Source organism: Vigna angularis, chromosome 6 (genome assembly GCF_016808095.1).
Source record: "Vigna angularis cultivar LongXiaoDou No.4 chromosome 6, ASM1680809v1, whole genome shotgun sequence".
Classification (NCBI taxonomy): domain Eukaryota; kingdom Viridiplantae; phylum Streptophyta; class Magnoliopsida; order Fabales; family Fabaceae; genus Vigna; species Vigna angularis.
The window spans coordinates 19,145,409-19,171,885 of record NC_068975.1 but is presented as its reverse complement, the minus strand read 5'-3'; the positions used below and the strand labels follow the sequence as shown (position 1 = coordinate 19,171,885).

The following is a 26,477-nucleotide window of genomic DNA, read 5'->3' as shown; positions in this document are numbered from 1 at the left end:
ATATATCTGGTGAAGTGTGTTTAAGGTGTATGGTAGTATATAAATATGTATGATTATGATTGAATGTACAAGCAAAATTATGTGATTCAAGGGGGTGATTGTAAGATCAGTATAGAATCTCTTGGTAAGATTCCAGGTTGTTTAGAGTAATTGCAGGGAGCTCAGTTTTTGGGATTTTCCTGAAACTCCAATGGTCTTTCATTCTCAAGTAGAGAAGATTGAACCATGTGGTGAGGAGTAGCAGGAAGTCTTAGTCTTGAGGACTTCCAGTATGCCTCAAGGCCCGCAACGGACTAACCTCGTGAGGGTGGCAGGGTGAAACCCTTTGGCAATGGCTTTGCAAAGTAGTAGAGACCACCACGAGTGCATAACCCACCATAGCTCGGTAATTATTCTAAGTCCGAACGAGTCAAGTTTAAAAGTTAACATGCTAGGATGTGTGATCAGTATGATGTGTTTGATTTAGCTCTACATGTCTTAGGTTATTATAATTATATGATCTTTGTTTACCTAGCTCACCCTTACTCTTGTATTTGTATGTTGTACGTGTGATGTTTTCCTTTTGCAATGATCATACATTTGGATGTGAGCAGAGGTGAATGAGGTTCTTTTGGAGCAGGCACTGGAGGGCGATGACGCTCTGTCTAGTTTTAGATTTGATCTTTTAGTTGTCTGTTATCTTTTGAAATACTCTATTGTAGATAAAGTTTTAAATTTTATAACCATTTTGGATGACTGTAAGATTAACTCCTTATCTACAAGTTTTTAACTGTTCTATCATGATTTTGAGTATTATTTATATAGTTTTTACTATATATTTTGGGTTTGGGTTTGGGTTTGGGTTGTTACATAAATTAAATCTGAATGAAAATTATAACAATATGATTCAAAGTTATTTATACAAATATTATTATAAAAATATAGTTATATATATAATAATGAAAATATATAGATCTGTTTGCCGTTCTTTTAATACTGTATCGTAACTGAAGACAAAATTTAACTTTCATAGTTAGTATGGATTTTTAACGTCAAGTTTTATCACGTAAGCTGTAAGCTGTAAAATTTTAATTTTAATTAGAAAATACTACAAATACTTAATAGATTAGTGTAACTTTATTACTAAGAAATAAAGTACTTGCAAATTATGACTTTGGTTTTTCGTATACACAAATAAATCCTTATAATTGGAAGGGGTTAGAGGAAAAGACAAGGATACAAATCTTCAAATTGAATTAGCATTTTCTCATTTAAAATAAAAGAAGTTTTTGCTCAAAGATTCATTTTACTCTTTCGTTCTGTGATTGATATAATATTATCACGATGTTTTACCATAAAAACAGATAAAATTGTACCCAGTGGAACCTAAAGAAATCATTACAACTTTTAAGAATTATTAAAAGTTTATTGAGATTATTTGGAATATTCGAATTAAACATGAGTAACCTCTAAGATTATAAAATATGTTTATAAGTCTTCAATATACTTTTATTAACTTTCTCTTTTCGTACAAATAAGAAACTTAGGTTTTGTACCATAGTAGGAAAAAATGAGAGACATATTACGAAAATAGACAAAAAAAATTTAATTACAAAAATAGACAAGTTGTGTTCTTCTTGCACGATTTCACTCTGACACAGTGATCAGAGGTGAAATCGTGCACCCCAAAAATCGTACACCTTGACACAAGTATCTGGTAATTGATTACCAAGCTATTTTTATAAAAAAAATTTAAAAAAAAAATTGAACTTGTACGGGGCTTAACGACTTCTCTTATAGAAGTCGTACACCCCTTACATTTTTACTTTTTTTTTATACTTTTATATTATTTTTATTAATTAAAATCATTTATAATTTATAAATAATATTTTTAAATGTTTTTAAAATAATTAAAATTATATCTAATTAATAATTAAATTTTTTAATATTATTAAATAAATAAATTTCATGATTTTAATTATTTTTGTAATTAAATTAAATTTTGTATAAAATAATTTATAACTATAATTATTATAATTATGTAATTAAAAATTGAAAAACAATTATATTTCATTATAAATTTCTTTTTTTGAATTTTTATTATTATAGAATATTTTTTTATAAATTCTAATTAATTAATAACTTTTTTTTATTATAAACTATTTAATTAATAAAAATACTAAATATAAACTATTTAAATTACTAAAAAAATAAAATAATTAAAATTGTAGGGGTTGACGACTTCTTGTGTTGATGTCGTGCACCCCCCATTTTCACTTTTTAATTTTTTTATTATTTAAAATAATTTATAATATTTAAATAATGTATTTAAATGTATATAAAATATTTTAAATTATATGTAATTAATAATTAAAGTTTTTTAATATTATTAAATAAATAAAATTTATGGTTTTAATTATTTTTGTAATTAAATAAATTTTTTTATAAAATGATTTTAATTAAATAATTTATAATTATAATTATTGTAATTTGTAATTAAAAAATAAAAAAAAAATTATATTTCATTATAAATTTATTTTTATTTAATATAATAAATTTACTTAAACAAATATTTATTATAAAAAAAATTATTATAATTAATTTATTATAATTAATAAATTAAAGTTTTTTATAATTAATAAATTTATTATAATTAATTTATTATAGGGTTAAATATGTTTTTCGTCCCTTAAGTATCACATGATTTTGGGTTTAGTCCCTACTCGAAACTTTGATTGCTTTTAGTCCTCATAGTTTTGAAACTATTATTATTAGTCCTTAAAATTGAACGGCGTTAACTTTTCTTTGATGTGACAAACGACGAGGACACGTCTATGCCAGCTTCCCTCTTCACTCTCTGTCACGTTTCTTTTATTTTTATCTGGTCAATAAGAATCGGACACGTGTCAGCCCCCTTCCACCTTAAATTAGAGTTTGTCAGATTAGGGAAACTTGCCCCTGCACCTACGCCACGATTTTGCTCTTCTATCTTACGCTGTCATGAGCCAAGACCGCGAGAAGGGAAGGGTTGCTCTCTTGCAGGTGGCAAATGGAGTTTCTGCTGCGTTTTTGGATTTGTAGGTCTGTTGCAGGTGATGGCGCATCTGGATGATGGTGATGATGCGAGGGAGGATGTCGTGGCTTGCAAGGATTTTTGCGCGTTGAAGGTGGCGTTGATGGAGGATGGCGTCGCTGCAAGGGAGCTTGCAAGATGAAGGCACGACGGCGGAGAGGCTTAGGCGATTTAGGGAATGCCATGGAGCAGGTGTTGACGACGCGGAACAGTGGACGTTGGCGGCTGTCTGCTTTGTCGAAATGGGGATGATAACCCCTGAGCCGCGTCGAATCATAGGAAGGGGAGACCAGTCCTCACGACTCTGACCGGTTGTCGAGGACGGCGTCGACGGTGACCATCCTGGTTTATGGCTCGCGGAGGCTGGGCTCTCTTAGACGGCGATTGGCGGAGGAACGAGAGAGCTTCTCGCGCGCGCGGAGAAAAGGCAAGGAGGGAGAAATCGACTCACGACCAACAATGGCCCCGGTGGCGATTGGTGTCGTCGGCGACGCCTTGGACTGAGCGAAAGGTCCGACACGGCGGCTGGTCCGATGGAGGCTAGGATGCGCCCGTGTAAGGGGAGGCAAACCCCTCCCTAGGGCTTCCTTGTTTGAAGAAGGGGCTCCGTTGTTTGGATTCTTTGCAGGTGAAGAATGGAGATGCTTGCTTGATCTGCAGCATGGGCTGTTGCGCGATTGGGGTGATGGTGCACGAGAAGCGAAACTGTGGTTGCTCTATTGGAGAAGACGAACGAAGTTTTCAAGCACAAGCAACGTGACAGAGAGTGAAGAGGCAAGCTGGCATAAGATGTGGCCTCGCCATTTGTCACATCAAACAAAAGTTAACGTCGTTCAATTTTAAGGACTAATAGTAATAGTTTCAAAACTATGAGGACTAAAAGCAATCAAAGTTTCGAATAGGGACTAAACCCAAGATCGTGTGATACTTAAGGGACGAAAAACATATTTAACCCTTTATTATATTGTAATTACTTTTGGGTAGCTTCAAGTTTAGGAAAATCCTTTTGGATAGACGAAACAAAGGCTATAAATTTCTCATAAATAAAAATGCATAAATTTATTTTATTTCATTATAATAAATTTACTTATAATAAATTTAATTTACTTAAATTTTTTACTTAAATTAAATTTATTATAATGAAATATAAGTAAATTTATTATAATGAAATATAAGTAAATTTATTTTTGTTTAACATAATAAATTAAATTAAATTAATTATAATAAAAAAATAATTTATAATGAAATATAATAAGTTTATACACTTTTATTTATGTAATCACAATAATTATTGTAAAAAATTATTTAATTGAAATATTTTTTATAAAAACTTTAATTTAATTATAAAAATAATTAAAACCATAAAATTTATTTGTTTAATAATATTAAAAAAAATTAATTATTGATCATGTATAATTTAAAATGTGTTATATACATTTAAATATATTATTTAAAACTTATAAATCATTTTAAATAATAAAAAACTAAAAAAATAAAAGTGTAAAGGAGTACACGACTTTAAGTAAAGAAGTCGTCAACCCCCAAACGTTTTCAACTTTTAAATTTTTTGATTATTTTAAATAGTTTATAATAAAAAATTGTTATTAATTAATTATAAGGGTTAAATATGTTTTTAGTCCCTTAAGTATCACACGATTTTGGGTTTAGTCCCTATTCAAAACTTTGATTGCTTTTAGTCCTCAGTTTTGAAACTGTTATAAATAGTCCCTAATTTTGGATAGCGTTAATTTTTGTTTGACATGGCTAATGGCCAGCCCACGTCTGATGTGAGGTATGAGTTTATTCTCTGCCACGTTTCCTTTTCTTTTTATTCCAAATTTGCACACAAGCCCCTAATTACTTCAATGTTTACACTTCAGAAGGAACACCGCAATTAGGGTTCAGAAGGAACACGCAATTAGTTTAAATCATTGACAGCCATCTCGCAACGTACAGATACACAGAAGGCGAAACCCAAATCGTCGTTGAACCTCCAATGCAAGGCTACCACCACCTAGCCTCCATGTCGCCACAAAAACCCTAAGCCAACCACCTGCAAACCCCGAGCAGAAGAGCCACCGTCATCTCCTTCAAATCGCGCCGTCATCGTCGAGAGAGAAAACCAGAGCCACTGCTATAAACTGGTCTACATGCATCAGAACACCTGATTCTGTTATGAGGGAATGGTCGAAAAAAAACCACTTTTTGCAAGCTCTGATTATCAATCTGCCATAGACACGGTATGCAGAAGGATTGGTGTGATAGAGAAGTGCAAGAAACAAGGGTTTCAAAATCAAATTCTCGTACAAGGATGTGAGAAAATGGGCTTGAAAGTAGAGTCAGTGGCTACAAATTCCTCAGCAGATCATTATTGTGGTTCATGCTGTTATGGTTGTAGAACAGGAGATAAGAAGGACACTGACTCTACTTAGTTGGTTGACGCTGTAGGAAATGATGCAGTGATCCTCTCAGGATGTAAAGCTGAGAGATTCATACTTGAAGATGGAAATGGTGGAATGAAGAAAAAGAAATGTTCAGGACTTATTGCAGCAGCAACGTGGAGAAGTAAGGTAACAAAGAAACTCCTAATCAAATCCTAGGTAACTCCTAATCAAAATCCTAATTTTGGGTAAAGGGTCCACGGTTTCCCTGGACAGACTCACCTGAGTCAACCCTGCACCTAGCTGGTCAAACAGGGGCTATTATGCAATTTTGAAAAGAAGTTAGGAGTTGAAGTGTAAACTTTGAAGAAACTAGGGGCTTGTGTGCAAATTTGGAATAAAAAGAAAAGGAAACGTGACAGAGAATAAACTCATACCTGACATTAGACGTGGGCTGACCGTTAACCACGTCAAACAAAAATTAACGTCATCCAAAATTAGGGACTATTTATAACAGTTTAAAAACTATGAGGACTAAAAGCAATCAAAGTTTCGAGTAAGGACTAAACCCAAAATCGTGTGATACTTAATGGACTAAAAACATATTTAACCTTAATTATAATTCAAAAAATAATATATAATAATTAAAATTAAAAAAATAAATTAGAATGAAATATAATTTTTAAATATTAATTAGATATGATTTATATTATTTTAAATATATTTAAAAATATTATTTATTAATTATAAATCATTTTAATTAATAAAGAAATTAAAAATTAAAAAAATGTAAAAATGTGTTGGGGTGCACGACTTCTCATATTAAAGTCGTCAACTGTGACACCCGGGCACGGAGACGAGGGCGGGGAGTGACGCCGGTGCAAGAAGCATGGTGCAGGGGGCACAGACAAGGAGCGGCTCCTGGCAGCTTCGGGTGGAAGGGGTACATGGACGAATCGGACATACACCGGAATGAGAGGGATCTGGAGACTGTGTAGGTATGGGACTATACAGTTGAAGGATATCTTAAAGGGATTGATTTGACTACTCATATCACCAAAATGCATTTGCTTTTCGGTAGCCTGACCCATAAGAACTCCATGGTTAAGCGTGCTTAGCCTGGAGCAATTCTGGGATGGGTGACCTTCTGGGAAGTTTTCCCAGAAAGTGTGCGAGTGAGGACAAAGCACACTGGAAAGCCTGGTGGTGATCTGTGGGGACAGTCGATGGTCCCTGTGAGTTGCCGGGACGTTACAGATGGTATCAGAGCCTAGCCTCTCCCAGTACGGTGTGGTTCGAGGACGAACCAGACGGAAGCTGGTGGGCATGTGACACCCGGGCACGGAGACGAGGGCGGGGAGTGACGCCGGTGCAAGAAGCATGGTGCAGGGGGCACAGACAAGGAGCGGCTCCTGGCAGCCCGGAATGAGAGGGATCTGGAGACTGTGTAGGTATGGGACTATACAGTTGAAGGATATCTTAAAGGGATTGATTTGGCTACTCATATCACCAAAATGCATTTGCTTTTCGGTAGCCTGACCCATAAGAACTCCATGGTTAAGCGTGCTTAGCCTGGAGCAATTCTGGGATGGTCCCTGTGAGTTGCCGGGACGTTACATCAACCCCTTTAAAACTTCAATAATTTTGTTATTTTTTAATGATTAAAAGATGTTATAACCGATTACCGTATTTGGTAATCGATTACAATGACATGAAGTCGTTTTTGGGATGCACGACTTAAATACTGATCAAATGAACAGTGTGAAATCGTACAGGAAAGACACGACTTCTTCATTAATATTTCACAACTTTCTTTTGACTCAAAATTTGTCTATTTCCGTAATATTCTAAGGCAAATTTGCCTAATTTCGGACCAAGAAACTTAAGATAGGAGTATTTAAAAGTAAACATTTAATAGAAGTAATGAATGAATATTTATTTGGTAATGTGTAACCAGTGACCACTTAAAAAAAATCTAATTTAGTTGTTAAATGTATAAAAAGAAATTATAAATTGATTTATAAACTTCATATTTTAATATTAAATTAGTCCTCAAAATCTATAATTTAATATTAAATTAATTATTTGTTTTTACATTTAATCCAAAGTAATCATCACAGTTTTATGCATCGATTGGTAAAATGATTTTATTGGCAAACTAAACTTTTTCTGGATATTTTTCATCATTTATGGAGGAAGTAGATTGCATAATACGACTTAAACCTGTTCATTTACCTTCAAATTTAAGACCATTCCTTTTCTTCTAACTCTTTCAAAAAGTTTTCTCTGTCAGACCTACGTTCCATTTCTTCCAAAAAGTTTGCACCTTTCGCACATCGTCATGGCCCCAAACCCGGAATCCGAAACCGGGTCGGGTCTGAGGAAGCGAAACGGAACGAGCATCTCCGAGTTGATTTCCGAGTTGCGCGACTCGTTCCTGACTAGCGACTTTGACCGAGTCGAGAAGGTGTTATTGGCGCGGGAAGAGAGGCTGGAGGCAGAGCTCGACGAGAAGGAGAGAGAAATTGGGTCCCTCAGAGAAAAAATGGCTATTGAGAGGTTGGGGAGGATCAATGCGGAGTTGGAACTGGAGAAGCTGAGGCAGAAGAAGGTGGTGAGGAGTGATAATGGATTTGGTTTGGATTGTGAGATTGTTGTGAAGAGGGAAAAATGCAATGTTGATGGTGGTGGTGAAGTGGAAGGTGGAAAGGTTGGAGCTTTGGGAAAAAAGGAGAGAAGGGTTGCTGCCTTGGAGAGTGAGAAGGAGAGGAATGTTTGTGAGCAGAAGAAGGAAGTGGTTGGAATCAGTCGCTCTTTGTCTTTGAAGACAAACGAAGGTGGTTTAGGTGCTTCAGGTATGAATATTTTTTTTGTGCTTTTTTTTTCTTCCTAGTTTGCCTATGTGATTGTTAGTATTGAATACAGTGAAAATTATAGTTGAATACATTGAAAGGTTGAATATAGTCAAAATGTTGAATAGAGTGAAATTTATATATGAGATTTATCTTTCTTGAATATAATGAATATAGAAAATGTGTTGAACATGATGTTATATTTATAAAAATAGAAATAGGGATTAAATTCAAAATATAAATAAAAAATAATAATAAATTAATTAAAAATAGAAGATAATATATTTAATACTTTTTCTCAAGTTAGTATATATAAATGGTATGTACTAAATTTATTATTAATATAATTTATAAAGACTTAATGAAAATATTTGTTTCTACATTCGAGTGATACCAAATTACTAATGATTTGTAAGAGATAAGAAGACGAAATATCAACTCAAAAGATTCTCCATGAGCAACGAACCATTGAGGAGAGATTATTTGGACGGGTCAAACGCAATGGTCACTAAAGGGAGGTCAGAAGAGATGATAGTAGAAGAAGCCATAGATGAACCGGAGAGATAAACCATAAAAATCCAAGATTCTTTAATCAAGCTACTTGAAAAAGGAAAAAGAGCAACATCGATGCTATGAATAGTTGCGTGAGAGCAGACGGGACGTGCAACAATGTACAATGAACCTGAAAGAGGAAAACGAGCAACCTCGACGCTCTGAATTGCTACTAGACATGTCACCATGCACGATGGAAAATGGAGCAAATCCACTAAAAATCCACAACTTCAAAAGTCGTTGAGAACGTGTAGGAGTTCCGATGAAGGCGTCATTGGTGACATGGTGATCGCCTGGCCGAGACAATCAAAACCATGTGATCGTCGGCCGAAACTAAAACTCCTGTAGTGGCAGATGATGGCGTCGCGGGCATCAGTAGATAGTGCCGTCATCGGCAGCGAAGGGTGTAGTGGCAGAGGCAACAAAATGTTTTTCCTCAAAAGAACCTTAGACTATAGATATCATGTTAAATATAGTGAAAACTTTATGTGAGATTTATCTCCCTTGTGTTGAATATAGTGAAAACTATATGTGAGATTTATCTCCCTTGTGTTGAATATACACATAGGATCCTTTATTTATGATAGAAGATGTTGGAAGTCCCACATCGACTAGAGATAAGGTCAATTCATAGTTTATAAGTGGGTGTAAACCTCACCCTACAAGCCGGTTTTGTAGGGTTGAGTTAGGCTTAAAGTCCACTTCTAACATGGTATCAGAGTCATGGTTAGAGTCTATCCTAGCGATAATTTGTTGTTTGTTGGGCATATTGTTCCACCCGCTATCGGGCCACTATCGGACCACCCATTAAAAATGTCTAATCCCACGCTCGAGATGTATATACCTCGGCGTAAGGGGGTGTGTTGGAAGTCCCACATCGACTAGAGATAAGGTCAATTCATACTTTATAAGTGGGTGCAAACCTCACCCTACAAGTTGATTTTGTGGGGTTGAGTTAGGCTTAAAGTCCACTTCTAACAAAAGAAATATGGATTAAGCCCAAAATACAAATAAGAAATAATAACAAACTAATTAAAAATAAAAAATAAATATAAAATAAAGATAATATATCTAACAGTTAGGATAAACTTAAATTTTAGGGCTTTATTAATAATTTTTTTTGAATTTTATTTTATTAGTTTGAGTTTGGTAACATTTAGTTTGATTTTGATAGAGATAAAATAGGGATAGGTAGTTTTGATTTTCCATTTATTTAGGTGTAGTGTTATTTTATTTTGTTGATATAAGATAGAGATAGATTAAGTAGTTGTTTTTATTGTGAGACAATTAATTTAGTTTTTAGTTTTTATTAGGTTTAAACCCTCAGATCGTCCTTATATTAGTTTGGGAAATATTAGTTTGAGAATCTCAAGTGGGTCATCGTTTTTTCAACTGTGTCAATTGGGTTCATATATTTGCAAATTGTCTCAATTTGGTCCAAATATTTGAAAAATTAAGCCAATTAAGCCATGTCCGTTAAGTTTTCACATACGCGTTAAAATGAGATGACGTGGTCAACACTGATGTAAAAGTGTTTTATTATGTGGATTTTTTTTTTTAAATTAAGAGTTTTTGACATGGCAAAATTTATTATGAGAACAAGGTTCGCTCCTTCTCCTTCTCCTTCACGCCTACTGTCTAGGCGAGCTTTGTGATGATGACGAATCTTGTTAATGGCAAAGAGTGTGGAATCTTGTTAATGGCAAAGAGCTCAGATGCAGAGAGTGTGAACATGGAGAGCTCAGTCCCAACAATAGATGAAGTGATATCGGTAAAAATGATGCGACAAATATGGAGAAGGCAAAGCTGGAGAATAAATTCAGACAAAAAGATGAAGAGATTCAGCGAATAGGGAGGCTTCTGAATGATGCTAATGAGATTATGAATAAATAGAGGGTTGAGCTTGAGGAGCTGAAGAAGGCTGTTATTGACAAGGAGGAGGAAACATTCAGTGTTCTTGAACCAGATGAAAATGGGAAAGAGGAAGATAAAGATGTTGAGAAGAACCCGGGTACAAAAAGCTCGAATACTAAGATAGCAAAAAATATGATGAGTAAAATTTCAGACAAAATGAAGAAGTCGACCGAGATTGTTGAGAAATTATCTAAGGTCATAAGTAAGAAGGTCGAGGTTATTGAGAAGATAGGCAGAACAAAGAACAAATCGTCCAAAGCATTAAAAAAGTCAACCAAGGTAAAAAACAAGAGGGTCATAAGGAAAAAGAAGAATCCAAATCTAGTTGAAAGAAGCAAGCTTGATGCGGGGTGATGCACATGGTTAGCCAAATAAAGGATGCAAAATTTAAGTTTGAGGGAGTTTTGTTGGGATATACTTAAATTTTAGGGATTTTTTAATAATTTTGTTTGAATCCTATTTTATTAGATTGAGTATGGTAATATTTAGTTTGATTTTGATAGAAATAAAATAGGGATAGGTAGTTTTGATTTTACATTTATTTAGGTGCAATATTATTTTATTTTGTTAATATAAGATAAAGATAAATTAAGTAGTTGTTTTTATTGTGAGTAAGTTATATTTTGTTTTTAGTTTTTATTATTTGTACTTGGCTCAATATCCTATTTATACCTATTCAATTGTTAAGGTTTAATGAAAATAACTACAGTGAAGTGAACAGTATTACGTGGGTCACGTTTTTGTAACAGTGATTGTGGTTATTTGAATGTTTGATGAGATAAAAGAGGAAAATAGTTTCAATTTGGTTTCTGAAGTAACGGGGGCATTAAATTCTCTTTGTAACTCTTCTATGGCCATTTGCCATCATCCCTTACTTTACCTAGCTTGGTCAATACTCCAGCTATTGACTGGTTTATCTTCAGTTTATATCTTTAGTGAATTCCGGTCCTACTTGGTGGTCATTTTTCGTAATCACCTTATTAGTAGTTCATTCCTCTTGTTCATGGTCATCCTTCCATGGATATGGCCATATGAAATGAGTGTGGAAAAACAAAGATTCATTATTATGTCAGAGGATTGTGCATATTTTATCTTTCAGATGTTCTGCTCGTGGTTTGATTGCTGAAGTTGTGTAAAATAAGTTGATCTTCAATTACTCATGGATCCAAATGCTGAACTTTCTATAAATTCTGTAAAATAAGATGTTTTTTTTGTTGATTAATATACTATTGTGTAGAACTAACATATCTCTCTGTTATGCCAGAATTGGGGAAAATTGAGGATGCTATTATTATAGGAAATGATGAAGATGAAGCAACATTGGACAAGGAGACTGGTAATGACCATCAAAGTTCAGCAGCAGCAGCATTCCAGAAAAAGACAGGATTGACTTCAAGCATTGGGAATCTGAAAAGGAAATTTGTTTCTTCGCCCAAATTGGATGCGAATGTCTTGAAGGGCTTAGATAGTGATGATTCCTCTTCTAGTTCAAGTTCCAGTTCCAGTTCTAGTTCTTCTAGTCCATTTGATATGGATAGTCTACCTCTTCCAAAGAATAAGAAAACTAGAACAGATGCAACAAGTTTTAGATTGAATTCATTACAAAGGTAAAGAGGTAGAACATAGATGTAGGGCAATATAGATCACATAATTGAGGGTGGGAAAAGGGAGAAGTGCGTGGTGATGTTAGGGTTTTTCTTGTGGTATATGTGGGAAATGTTTTGGTAGATAAAGTTCTCATTGGAGTAGTTTGTTTAAAGTTATAAAATTGAATGTTTTGCATGGTGTTGAATGGTGGTAATATAGCAGTATACGGAATAACATGTTCCAGATAATGAATAAGAGGGCGAAAAGTGCTTCCAACAAATGCAGAATGAATCCCCAATTATACCTACACTGGAAAACCTAACACCACAGTTGGTACAAATTTGGAAAAATGAATTCAATAACAAAATTAACAATGCAAACATGATTCAAATATAGAAATGACAATGCAATGCTTAGAGCATGAATTAAAATGTAGAAACTCAAAATCTTGGTTATTAACTTCACAGCACAAACTTCTCCCAAAACCCAGAAAAACTAAGAACTAAAAATTGTAAAGAGTAAACGAATGGTGTGTTCCAGGTTATTATAAGCTCCTAGGTAAAACAAGTCTTCAGCTCTTCTAATTCCATGCTGCAACAGGTCATTCCTCTTAAGCAAAACTATCCAGCCAACTTCCAACCTGTTATAGCAGGTCACCTCCTCTGCCACGTAGATTTACAACTTCCAAGGTCACTTATGCCAAGTGTAACAGCCAGTTGTGAGTCATAATTGACTGGTTGAGCTTCCTTTCTTCATTGGCAACCTACTATCACAGGTTCAGTCAACCTTGTGCAAGCTTCTACCTCTTCAAACTCTCTCAAGTTCACTGCATCACAATTCATAGCACAAAAATTAGTCAAACTGAAAATTTTGAATTACCATTTAAAACCAAAATAATACTATACTAGACTACAACTGATGACTCCAGATATATTAGACCAAAAATTACTCTAAAAGTACCTTTTTAACACATTTACAAAAACTAAGAGTTTTACAAGAGAATCTGAAAATAAACTAAAGACAAAGAATAAGAACAAAGAAATACTTTAAAGAAGTCCTCTTAACTATTAAAAATATGCTGAAATCAACCCTTAACAGTTGTAAAAGAATGGAATGTTCATTTTAAAACTATTTAATTATCACTATTCATATTATTTCGGATAATAAATTATGGAAAAAATAATCAGAAATGTATAACTTGAAATGACAAAGAAAAAGGACAAAATTGAAACTTTAAAAAAATATGGAGGTGACATGGTGGAGAAAGTAGAAGTCACAGACAAAATTTCATATACTTAACTGATATTTTTTCAATTGTTTATCTACTCGGCTTTATACTTGCAATTACCGATATTAATCACGGATTAATATCTTTGAAGTAAGATATTAATTGTAATTAACACTTATTACTATCCATCTTAATCACGTCCCTTAATTACTTAATTACAATTAACATGGTTTTGATGTTAACAACACAAATATAGTCTTGATTTACAATAATTTTTTAGACTACACAACTCAATTTAAGAATTTTTTTTTTTATGAAAAATTGACCTTTTAATTGTGCAATGCAAAAACCTTTTTTTTTCGTTCAAAAAATAATTTTTGAATTATAAAATTTGAAAGCTTTTTTTTTTCATACAACAAATTTAAATTATATACTTCAAAAATAAAAATAAAAAACTTTGAATTGAACAATTCAAGAATCAAAATTGATTTGTAAATGGAAACTTAGAAATGATTTTTGAATTACATAATTTAAAAAGTAGAAAATGGCTTTTAAATTGTACAATGTAAAAATGATTATTTTATAAGAGAAAATTTTCATATTTATAGTAATGCAAAAGAAAAATATAGTGTGCAAAGAAATGTACATTTATCTATTTATTAATTAACTCGTTGGTAAAAAGTTACGAAAAATTTAAAAGTTGTACACAACCATTAAAAAAATATTTAACATTTTGAATTCTCTTAAGAAAATAATAAAAATAGCTTAACAAATAAAATTATATTTAAGAATGACCATAGAAATCTTTAGAATACCAACAGAATGACTGAAGTTGTGTCAGTGTGACAATAGACAAGGAAGCATAGGGAAAATTATGATCTCCCTTGCAAAGTTTCAATCGAGAAGAATGAAAAGTAGATGAATTCTTACTTCTGATAGGAACACAAGTTTATATGCAACATGTGTGCTTAATCACAGGAAGGGTCTAAATATCAAATGCTAAATTTTTTATTCTTCCTTAATAGGATCTAATGAAGGTCGTTATTTTTTAAGGTTGTGTTCACGTGAGAAAAACACGGTTAAAGAGAAAAGAGAAGGAATGATTTGCAAGATTATTTCTATTTGTTTGGTTTTGATTTGCGAATATTGAACTGCGTTGATTTGCAAGATATCCTGATTTTATCCATCTCGTTATGTTGTTCGAATTTGCAGTGAATTACAACGAAATGTCATATGTGTTCTCAACTATTTGTAAAATACCACGATAATATTAATGTTATTCGAGTGTTCGAGTGTTTGAAGCTGAAGAAGATGAAGAAAAATGAAATTTGACTCACACATATTCGATTCCAAGAATGCCTATATTCGGTTCTAAGCTTGTGAACAAAAACAAAGGAACTCGTATTTGGTTCCAATGTTCCTGTATTCAATTCCCCCATTATATAGGAAACTCGTATTTGATTCCCAGATCATGTATTCGATTCCAAGATGTGAATCTCATGCATTAGACTTTTGTTTTTGTATGTTTTTTTAATATATTCATTTCTATCATTTCAACTCGTAGATACTTTGCCTAGTTTTATCATTTTAAGCATTTTACTTGGTTGAGATGACTTTAATGTTAGTGTAATTAGTTACTCAATTATTGTTCTTTTTTATCTTGTAGAGCAAGCATCTGCTTACTTCTATGCTCATCAATTTTGTTTTCTTATTTCATTTTACTAAATTATAAATTTTTAAAATTAATTTTAATAATTAATTTTAATTTTTTTTTCTTTATAGACATTTTTACAATTAAATATATTATTAACAATTATCATTTTATATTACTTTATTAACTAGGGGTCTTTTAGTAATTTTCAATTTCTACTAATTAAACAATTTTTTTATCTGTTACATCAGTCAAATCTTACACTAATTTTTACAAACTTTACCTTCAAATTCACTCTCACTCACCTCCAAATTCACTCAAATAAATAACAAAAAATTTACCCTCAAATCCATCCACCTACTCTCCCTCAAATCATCTCCTCCAAGTGAACAAAGCCTAAAAGTTTTATAAGAGAGGTGTTGCTATAGAGACATACCCTTTTATAAACGTCCTATAATATCTCAAAAGTCCTAAAAACCTCTCAACTAACCTTAAGGTTAGTAGAAATAGGCCATTGTGTAACTGCTTGTACCTTACCTTACTTCATGGACACTCTACTACCCGAGACAATTTGACCCAGGTAGTTAACCTCTTGCACTCCAAGAAAACCATTTTGATAACTTAACGAACATTTGATGTTGTTGAAGTAGTTGCACAACTACTTGTAAATGATCCATATATATTGCAAGAAGTAGTACTGTTAAAATGGATTGGAACGGTGAGTCAACTTAGCTCACCACATATTCAAATTGAATTGGATTGGAAAAAAATTGAAATTTTGAGCACGACCCACTAAAAACTCAATTCATTAGAATTGAACTCGTGGTGAGCGGGTTGGTTCACAAACCTACCCAATTTTTCTTTTTTTATGCTGCTTTAAGATTATATTTGTAGTTTATATTGATTTTGAATTGTATTGTATTTTTTCGAATTGCTTCAGAATTCAACATCATTTTGGACTAAAATTTATTAGAAAAAAATTGTTATTTTTTTGGAATTAAAAAAAACTTATAATTAAGTGAATCAACCTGTTTAATTCACTAACTCTTGAAGAACTGGGTCAAATTCAATTATTTTTTGTTGGTCAATAAGTGAGTCTAATTAGATTGACTCAACTTGTGATGGATGGAGCCGAATGACCAATTTTAACTCACTACCAAAAATAACACCAAATAAGAATATCATTGGAAAAAACAAGGACAAATTTCTTTAAGAGTCCTTTGAACACTTCATTCGTTAAACTTTGAAATGTTGTAGGGGTATTTGTAAGGCCAAATGACATAAAAGTCACTCATAATGACCTTGATGTGTTTTGAAGGCGGTTTTTACCAATCCACTAGTTTCATCAATATTTGATGATTACCCGATCTTAAGTCCACCTTTGAGAGGAATTGAGGGCTAAATAGTTCATCTAAGTTCATCAATTATGGGATTAGAAAATTTGTCCTTAACTGTTATAACATTAAGGGCTTGGTAATCAATACAAAATCTATGTGCTCCATCTTACTTGTTGACAAGAATGATCTAAGAAGAGAAATGACTTGTGTTAGGGATGACAATCCCCTCATCTAACATGTTTTGGACCATTGTCTCAATTGCTTTTGACTGTGTTGATACTTGTAAGGTCTGACAATTTGTTTCTTTTGACTATGTTGATACTTGTAAGGTCTGACTTTGATAGGTCTAGTACTAGTCAAAAAGGAATAGAGTGATCTTGTGATTGTGTAGGTGTAACCCATCAAGGATGGAAAAAACACCCTTAGTGTCCAACAAAATAGCCAACTTCAGTTCCATAGTAGTGAGCAACTCTAACCAATGATCCTCAAGTATATCTTGATGTTGAATTAGAATCTCCTATTCTCTCCATAACACAATAACTATATATTAGATCCTGCTCACACATAATCCTTCATATGTGGATTGAATGTTTTAATTGTCCCAATTACTCTATTTTTTTAGTTTTGGTAATCTATTTCTACCTAGTAATTAACTATTATATTTTCTGATTCTTCTATGTGTTTTTCCTCATTTTTCCTTTTCCTAATTTTACTTGTTACATATAACAAAATACACATGGTATACTTTATGGATTTTATCTTATCCACATATTCACTAAATGACATGTTTATAATTTCTACTAACTCTTCTATGACAATGTAACACTGCTCAAACAACCTCTCAATATTTGTAACTATATTTTGGGGCTTATCTTCATCATTTCTAAATTATTTAATTTTTTTTTCAATTTTTTCAAATTTTCCGCTTTTGTCCTTTTTACCCATTGCATGTATTTCTTCTATCATTCACGTATTAAATGCATCTAGTCTTAATGGACAAATTTGTTCAGTCATTGGCAAAATAATACCAATTTCTTTAAGAAAATGATATACATTGAAACAAAAAGTCCAACCTAAGTTTAAAAGATAAAAAAAAAACTATACATTTTATGTAATGTGAAACCATTTTATATAATAAAAAAAATGAATATATATCTCTTTACTTTCTATAGAAATTATAAGTTTAGTGCATTTAGAAATTAAGTTTTTGTAACAAGTCTTGTTATGAATAAATTGTGCGTAGGACTTAGTTCATATAGTCGCAAAGCAACCTTATACAATATCACTCAAGAAAGTTTTAAATGATTAAAAAATGTTATGTGATTATCCAAATAGATTCATAATTTTTGGAATAGTTTATGTGATAATTGACTATTATTTATGGTAACTAATTATTACATAAATAAAACAATTTTTAGGAAAGTCTATGTGATAATCGATTGGAAAATGATACTTGAACAACTTCATTTGACAACATTTAGACACGGGACATGTGTCTAAATGTGAGCGGTCCACGTTTTTAATGAAAAAGCATTCGAAATCTGACGTGGCAAGGGGCGGGCAGGTTTAGAAGTTGTGTTTGAAATTTGAAATTCATTTCGAACATTGTAGAGAGAGAAGCGCGAACATTGAGAGGGAGGCTGTGACCTAGACAGAGAGAGGCCGAGAGAGTTGGAGAAAGGGGGTTCGAGCGAGAGAGAGAGGTCGAGGTCCGACGGAGTGCTTGCCGGAATGCCGCCGGACAACGTTGAAGGCCGTGTCGGAGCTATTCAACCCCTCCAGCCGGTTCCGATTCACGGTCGCCGCAGCTCCGACGTTGGCCAACGAAACAAAGGCGACATCGTCTTCCCTCCAACCCAGCGAACTAGGGGCGCGTTCTGAGTCTCGATTCGTCCCACCTGCTTCCCTCCCTGTGCCGGACCTTTGCATTCACCGCCGGAGCATCGCCGGAGTGCCGCCGGAGTGTCGACTGTTTGGTGGACGAAAAAGAGTGGTTTAGGTTTAGGTTTCTTTCCCATTTGGGGAGGTTTAGGGTTTGGTTTCTTTCCCATTTTCATGTATTGAACTGAGTCTCTTTGAAATTTTCTAGTTGAATTTGTTTCTCCACTCAAGTTTCTTATTCATTTTACGCTTTAACTGTTCATTGTACTGCAAGTTTTACTGTTCATCATCTCTTTCACGCTGCCATGGTAGGATTTTATTGTTCATGCTTGCTTTCAGTCGCTGGTTCCATTCAAGTTTGTGTTTCTGGGTTTGCGTTTTATGCTTAAGTTTAATTTGTGCATGAACGTTCGGTCATACTATGCGTTTTATGGTTCCATTCAAATTTTGATGTTTCAGCCTAAGCGTTCGGTTTTGGTGTTTTAGACTGAGCGTTCGCTACCGAAAACGAACGACCGTTCACATTACACGACCGAACGCGGTTAGTGTCAGACACCACTACTTTTTGGACGCTCGCACAATACGGGAAACGCTACGAAAATGAACGACCGTTCACATTACACGACCGAACGCTCTAACACTCACTAACACACAGACCGAACGTTCAAAAGGTACACTCCGATCCAGGTCGAACGCAAACAATCACTAACACATGCCAAGATCGAACGCTAACGCTCGTTACCTGAGAACACAAAACCGGACCCTTAAAATTCAAACCTAAGAATCGAAATTAAGAACGAACGCTCACAAGCATTAAAACAGAACCAAGATCGAAAGTTAAAGCTCTCTGACACAACTAGGACGAACGTTTTGAGTCTTGGTTGAACACATAGCGTTCTTGACGATCGTCTAGAATCATGGTCGAATGGTCAAAACTTAACACATGACCGACCAATACTGCATCAACACTTAACCGCATAAATCAAAGCTTGATCGAACGATATCTAAAATCTCACTTAACCGTACAGTATCAATTGAACTTCCGAAACCAACGTTAACAGGTTTGACCGAACGGTACCAGATTAACATCTTACCGAACGGTGAAGATATTGGTCAATAAATAACGATCGGTTGAGCATGCAGGGGAGGAGCCGAACGAGGACGAACGGTCTGAGACATTGCAACAGAGGACGAACGGTTTCATTCAAGGGGAAGGAGCTGAACGCGCACGGTCGAGGAAGAACGTTGTTTTTTGTTTATTTATTTATATATATATATATATATATATTTTATTTTTTTCTTTTTATTAGGAAAATACAATAAAATAAATATATTAAATTACTAAAACACCAAAACCGAACGCTCAGTCTAAAACATCAAAACCGAACGCTTAGACTGAAACATCAAAATTTGAATGGAAACATAAAACGCATAGTATGACCGAACGTTCATGCACAAATTAAACTTAAGCATAAAACGCAAACCCAGAAACACAAACTTGAATGGAACCAGCGACTGAAAGCAAGCATGAACAATAAAATCCTACCATGGCAGTGTGAAAGAGATGATGAACAGTAAAACTTGCAGCACAATGAACAATTAAAGCGTAAAATGAATAAGAAACTTGAGTGGAGAAACAGATTCAACTAGAAAATTTCAAAGAGACTGAGTTCAATACATGAAAATGGGAAAGAAACCAAAACCTAAACCTCCCCAAATGGGAAAGAAACCTAAACCTAAACCCCTCTTTTTCGTCCACCGAACAGTCGACACTCCGGCGGCACTCCGGCGATGCTCCGGGACAGGGACGGAAGCAGGTGGGACGAAGCGAGACCTTGAACGCGCCCCTAGTTCGTTGGGCCGGACGGAAGACGATGCCGTCTTCGCTTCGTTGGCCAACGTCGGAGCTACGACGGTCGTGAATCGGAACCGGCTGGAGGGGTTGAATAGCTCCGACACGGCCTTCAACGTTGTCCGGCAGCATCCCTGCAAGCACTCCGTCGGACCTCTCTCTCTCTCGAACTCCCTTTCTCCAACTCTCTCGGCCTCTCTCTGCAGGTCACACTCTCCCTCTCAACCTTCGCGCTTCTCTCTCTACAATTCTTCCAAATGAATTTGAAATTTGAAACGCAACTTGAAAACCCTGCCCACCCCCTTTCCACGTCATATTTCATTTGCTTTTTGATTTTCCACGTGGACCACTTCCATTTAGACACATGTCTCATGTCTAAATGTTGTCAAAAGAGGTTGTTCAAGTATCATTTTCCTAATCGATTATCATCTTCTGGTAATCGATTATCACATTGAGAAAAAAGTTATGTAATAATTTATTATCTCTTAAAATAATTAATTATTATTTACAATTATGGCTTGACTTTTAAGTTTTTTGACCTAATTTTCAGAAGAGAGAGTCTATATATTTTGGCTAAACCTAGTTTCTAAAACAACTTTTCATTCAAAGGTTTAGAGTTGTGATTGCCAAAGAAACTCTCTATGTTTGTTAAAAGAGGTTTTGTAAGACCTAGTGTGGGTAGAGCAATAACTTTTACTAAGTGTGTTCTTGAGTGATGTTCTTGCTAGGAAAAGTTGTTCATCCTTTGTGTAACTCAAATGAGGTGTTTCATTCCTTGTGTGATTAAAGGAAAGTGTTGTTCATCTCTTATGTCTTCTAGAGAGGTGTTTTATAAACTTAAACTATCTTGTATGTGATTTGTGATTGTAAGTTGTGGTTTATTTTAGTGATTGGTTAATCTTTCTTTAGAGAGATTAATAACTAGATGTAGAATCTTTTTAATCTGAATCAGTATAAAATTACTTGTGCAAATGTTTCTTTCCCTATACTCTTTATTTTTATTGTTATTATTTAAAAATAAATCAATTTTAATTGTAAAGTCAGATTTTAAAAAGGGAAAATTTTTTAAAAGCACAATTTTGTTTAAGAAACCAATTCACCCCTATTGATTTTGTCAAAACATGATTATTCTGTTGTTCGGTTCTAACAAATGGCATTATAGTTTTCTTTGATAGTCATTCAAAAGTTTCAAAACTAGTTGCACAAAATCAAACCTTTGTAGAAGGTGTGTCTCTATTAACCGACCTCCTTTCTTTACTAGTGAAAATTATCCTTTCTAAAAAGTCATGATGCAAATCTTTTCAGAGTATGTTGATAGAGGTGTTTAAAATGTAATGTTAAAGAGTCCATTTCTGCCTACTGTAACTATAAATGATATTTGCAGGAATCAAAGCCCTTCTCACAATGGATTGTGGAGGAAAATAAAAGGGCTTTCATCTACTTTAACCCTTGATGAGTTTTACAACATATTTGTATGCAAAAGTGCTTAAGAAATGTGAAAGATTTTACAAGTAACTCATGAAGGCATAGATAAGTTAAACATGTTCGAAAAAAACTCGTTAATCTAAGAATACGAGATGCTCTAAATGCAATAAGGAGAAACTATCTATGGCGTGTAGAACCATTTCACACATATTGTCAATCAACTCTCTAGGTTAAATAAAAATTTTGATATTCACAAAATTAATATAAAATTTTTGAAATCTTTGAATATGTCTAAACAACCAAAGGTCACCACAATAACTTAATAACTTTTGTGAAGAACATGTTATTACTCATAACTTTTATGCATTCAGAATTCTTCAACAAAATGAAGTCGTAAAAAGAAAGAATAGATGAACTTACTATAACTTTATTAAATGAATATAATGTTCTTAAATATTTTTATAATATTGTGATTACTATTTATTATGTTTTGAATTGGATGTTTATTAGATTAATTTTAAAAATTATTTCTAGTGAACTTTTTAAAGGAAGAAAATTCAATGTTTCTCCTTTAAGAATATTTGAATGTAAATGTTTTTGTTTTAAAAACAAATTTAAGAAAAATTGATTCTAAAAGGTGATGATTCTAAATGCAATGTGATGATGAAGAATATCTAAGCATTTCATGAGATGTATCTTAACGAGAATACTCTTTTGTCAACCTGAAGAACTTGAAAAAAAGTTAACCATCATTGTAAAGATTTTTATTAGACAACATAAAAACATCTCAAAGTAAGTAACCACTTGCAAATATTTTATTTTTTTTTTTGTATAAATGTAGATTTTGTTTCGCGGATAGAGTCGAAAAACATTTCTTCCAAAAAAGTTTGCACCTTTCGCACGTCGTCATGGCCCCAAAACCGGAATCCGAAACCAGGTCGGGTCTGAGGAAGCGAAACGGAAAAAGCATCTCCGAGTTGATTTCCGTGTTGCGCGACTCGTTCCTGACTAGCGACTTTGACCGAATCGAGAAGGTGTTATTGGCGCGGGAAGAGAGGCTGGAGGCAGAACTCGACGAGAAGGAGAGAGAAATTGGGGCCCTCAGAGAAAAAATGGCTATTGAGAGGTTGGGGAGGATCAATGCGGAGTTGGAACTGGAGAAGCTGAGGCAGAAGAAGGTGGTGAGGAGTGATAATGGGTTTGGTTTGGATTGTGAGATTGTTGTGAAGAGGAAAAAATGCAATGTTGATGGTGGTGGTGACGTGAAAGGTGGAAAAGTTGGAATTTTGGGAAAAAAGGAGAGAAGGGTTGCTGCGTTGGAGAGTGAGAAGGGGAGGAATGTTTGTGAGCAGAAGAAGGAAGTGGTTGGAATCAGTTTGAAGACAAACGAAGGTGGTTTAGGTGCTTCAGGTATGGATATTTTTTTCCTGCTTTTTTTTCTTCCTAATTGGCCTATGTGATTGTGGTTATTTGAATGTTTGTTGAGATAAAAGAGGAATACAGTCTCAATTTGGTTTTTGAAGTAATGGGGCATTAAATTCTCTTTGTAACTCTACTATGGCCATTACTTTACCTAGCTTGGTCAATGCTCCAGCTATTGACTGGTTTATCTTCAGTTTATATCTTTTGTGAATTCAGGTCCTACTTGGTGGTCATTTTTGTAATCACCTTATTAGTAGTTCATTCCTCTTGTTCATGTCATCCTTCTATGGATATGGCCATATGAAATGAGTGTGGAAAAACAAAGATTCATTATTATGTCAAAGAGGATTGTGCATATTTTCTCTTTCAGATGTTCTGCTCATGGTTTGATTACTGAAATTGTGGTTTTACATTTTCTAAGAGCTTTGAGAACTTGATCTCAGAACCTGCAACTGTTGTGGTTTTACTTTTGAGTCTGTTACCTTTATTTCTCTCTTCTCGTAGAGCTGGATTGTTTGTGTCGTATAAACCAAACAATTTCTTATCAAATCAAGTTTGTTGGATTTCCTACCATATTTATATCTAAATTTGATGGAAGTATAGATCATCATCGCAATCACTTAATACTTGAGAAAACCTTCCCATCAGACGAATCAATGTCACTTGAATTATGACTCCAACTTCAGGTGGGTTTATTTAAAAACCTCTATTTAAGCCTTTACATCTTAATTTTTAAATTTTAAATGGTAAGGAATACTACCTCTAATATTGAAATACTAGAAATTGAGAAATTGAATAGTTCACTCAAGAATATATTGTGTAAAATAATTTGATCTTCAATTACTCATGGATCCAAATGCTGAATTTTCTATAAATACTGCCAAATTTTTAATTTTATACTGCACTTCATTTTCTAAGCTTCTGCATAAGGTGTTTTTTTGTTGATTAATATACTATTGTGTAGAACTAACATATCTCTCTGCTATGCCAGAAGTGGGGAAAATAGAAGATGTTATTATTATAGGAAGTGATGAAGATGAAGCAACATTGGACAAGATAGAGACTGGTAATGACCATCAAAGTTCAGCAGCAGCATTCCAAAAAAATCTTCTGACAGGATTGACTGCAAGCATTGGGAATCTGAAAAGGAAATTTGTTTCTTCGCCCAAATTGGATGCGAATGTCTTGAAGGGCTTGGATAGTGATGATTCCTCTTCTAGTTCAAGTTCCAGTTCTTCTAGTCCATTTGATATGGATAGTCTACCTCTTCCAAAGAATAAGAAAACTAGAACAGATGCAACAAGTCTTAGATTGAATTCATTACAAAGGTAAAGAGGCAGAACATAGATGTTAGGTAATATAGATCACATAATTGAGGGTGGGAAAAGGGAGAAGTGCCGTGGTGATGTTCGGGTTTTTCTTGTGGTATATGTGAGAAATTTTTTGGTCGATAAAGTTATCATTAGAGTAGTTTGTTTAAAGTTATAAAATTGAATATGTTTTGCATGGTGTGAATAATGGTAATATAGCAGTATACGAAATAACATGTTCCAGAGAATGAATAAGAGGGCGAAAAGTGCTTAGAACAAATGCAGAACGAATCCCAATGGAAAACCTAACACCACAGTGGGTACAACCACAGTGGTTAGTTCAGTTTGACTTTCGGTCTGTGTGGTTTCGCCATCTCAGTACCAACCTTCCCGCGATCTTTGCCTAGAAGTTTGACAATGATGGACCGAACTTTTTCAAACTCCAATTCCTTGACATTACATAATTGTTATAGAACTAAGAGGTGCAGTAACGATCACACACATCTAGAGTTAGGCTGTGTTCTTTTAGATGGATTTAAGAAAGATGATTTGGAGGACATGATTTGAATGAATTTAAGAGTAATTTTAATGTTGTTTTTTTAGTGGATTTGTGAATAATTGAGAGTGAATTTGAGAGTAAAGTTTATGAGAATTAGTGTAAGATTTGATTGATGTGATAGATTTAAAAAATTAGTTTAATTGGTAGAAATTAAAGATTACCAAAATGCCTCTAGTTATAAAAGTAATATAAAATGTTATTTATTAATGTTATATTTAATTGTAAAAATGTTTATAAAGAGAAAAAAATTATAAATAATTTTTAAAATTAAATTTTAAAAATTATAAAAATTATAATGTAGTAAAATAAATTTATTTTTAAATATAGTATTGGTTTGTAACATATTTTTTTGTTTTGTTTTTATAATAAAATGTTTCTTTCTTTTTTTCATAAAAATAACTTAGCTTCTATATTTATAATAATTTGTTTCTGTCTAAATAAATAGAATCAAAAAATATTCCTCATAAAGTAACTTTGTAATATAAAGAGTATTTTATTATTTTTATTTGAATTTTTAAAAAATGAAGATTTATCCCCATAAAATTTGAATTAAAAACCTATAATTAAGAAAGAAAATTTATCCCCCCACACATCCCCAACCTCCCGCCGCTGCCACCCCTCCCCCTCCCCCCTCAACTTCCATCACCACTACATCCGCATCTCTGTAATATTGAAGAAAATTTATCACCCCACACATCCCCAACCTCCCGCCACCCCCCCCCCCCCCAACTTCCATCACCACTGCATCCGCATCTCTGTAATACTCACCACTGCATTCGCATCTCTGTAATACTCATTCACCAGAAAAATATTCCTCAACCGCCGTATCCTCCCACCACCCAGAACTCCCTCCCCTCGCCGCTTACAAACCCCACACACCCAGCCCAAAACCCGGTCAGCGGATCCATCGCCACCCACCAGTCCCTCCCCACCTCGTATCGCTCAACCGACCGAATCCTAGTCCCAGCAGCTCCAAACATTGTATGCCGCGACCTCCGCCAGCGACAAGAATTCGGAGGAGGACAACCAACCAACGTGGAAGCAGAAGTGCTTATCCCAGAGTGAGAAGAAGAAGAAGTTGTAACCGAATACAACACGTTATGTAACCGAATACGCGTTATGTAACCGAATACTTTTGCGAATGGATTTTCTGTGTTAAAGCTGATATACATGCAGGAAATGTATAATAGGTCGAGGATAGTTGTGACATTTCAGCTACAATCCCTGCAAATCTCTTCAAAGTTGCGGGTGATGAAAAAGCACGGTATCTCGCAAATCATCGCTGGCATTTTCTTGCGTTTCTTCTCATCCGAACACGATTAATTCTCAAATCATCGCTTGCATTCGCTTCTGAACAGTAAAATCTGTTCAAACGAACAAAGCGTTACTGATATCTCATCCAGAAAGGGATGAAAATTGTTCATCTTGAAGTGTCGTCTTTCAACAAATGTCAATAATTAACCTTTATAAATCT

The 26,477-nt window shown here is 34.0% G+C and overlaps 2 protein-coding genes across 3 annotated transcripts; both read left to right on the top strand.

Moving 5' to 3' along the window:
• The first annotated feature begins 7,694 nt into the window (after positions 1-7,694).
• Positions 7,695-12,543, top strand: LOC108342614 (uncharacterized). The gene is made up of 2 exons (XM_017580407.2): positions 7,695-8,288; positions 12,016-12,543. Exons 1-2 carry the CDS (start codon positions 7,775-7,777, stop codon positions 12,360-12,362), a joined length of 861 nt encoding a protein of 286 aa, XP_017435896.1. The 5' UTR covers positions 7,695-7,774; the 3' UTR covers positions 12,363-12,543.
• Positions 12,544-22,578: 10,035 nt separating this feature from the next.
• Positions 22,579-25,001, top strand: LOC108342519 (uncharacterized). 2 transcript variants are annotated; one of them, XM_052878753.1, is made up of 2 exons: positions 22,579-23,122; positions 24,129-25,001. In XM_052878753.1, exons 1-2 carry the CDS (start codon positions 22,621-22,623, stop codon positions 24,464-24,466), a joined length of 840 nt encoding a protein of 279 aa, XP_052734713.1. In that variant the 5' UTR covers positions 22,579-22,620; the 3' UTR covers positions 24,467-25,001. The 2 variants fall into 2 exon arrangements, with proteins under 2 accessions (XP_052734713.1, XP_017435793.1); XM_017580304.2 differs by having other exon boundaries at positions 24,126-24,997.
• The last annotated feature ends 1,476 nt before the right edge of the window (positions 25,002-26,477 follow it).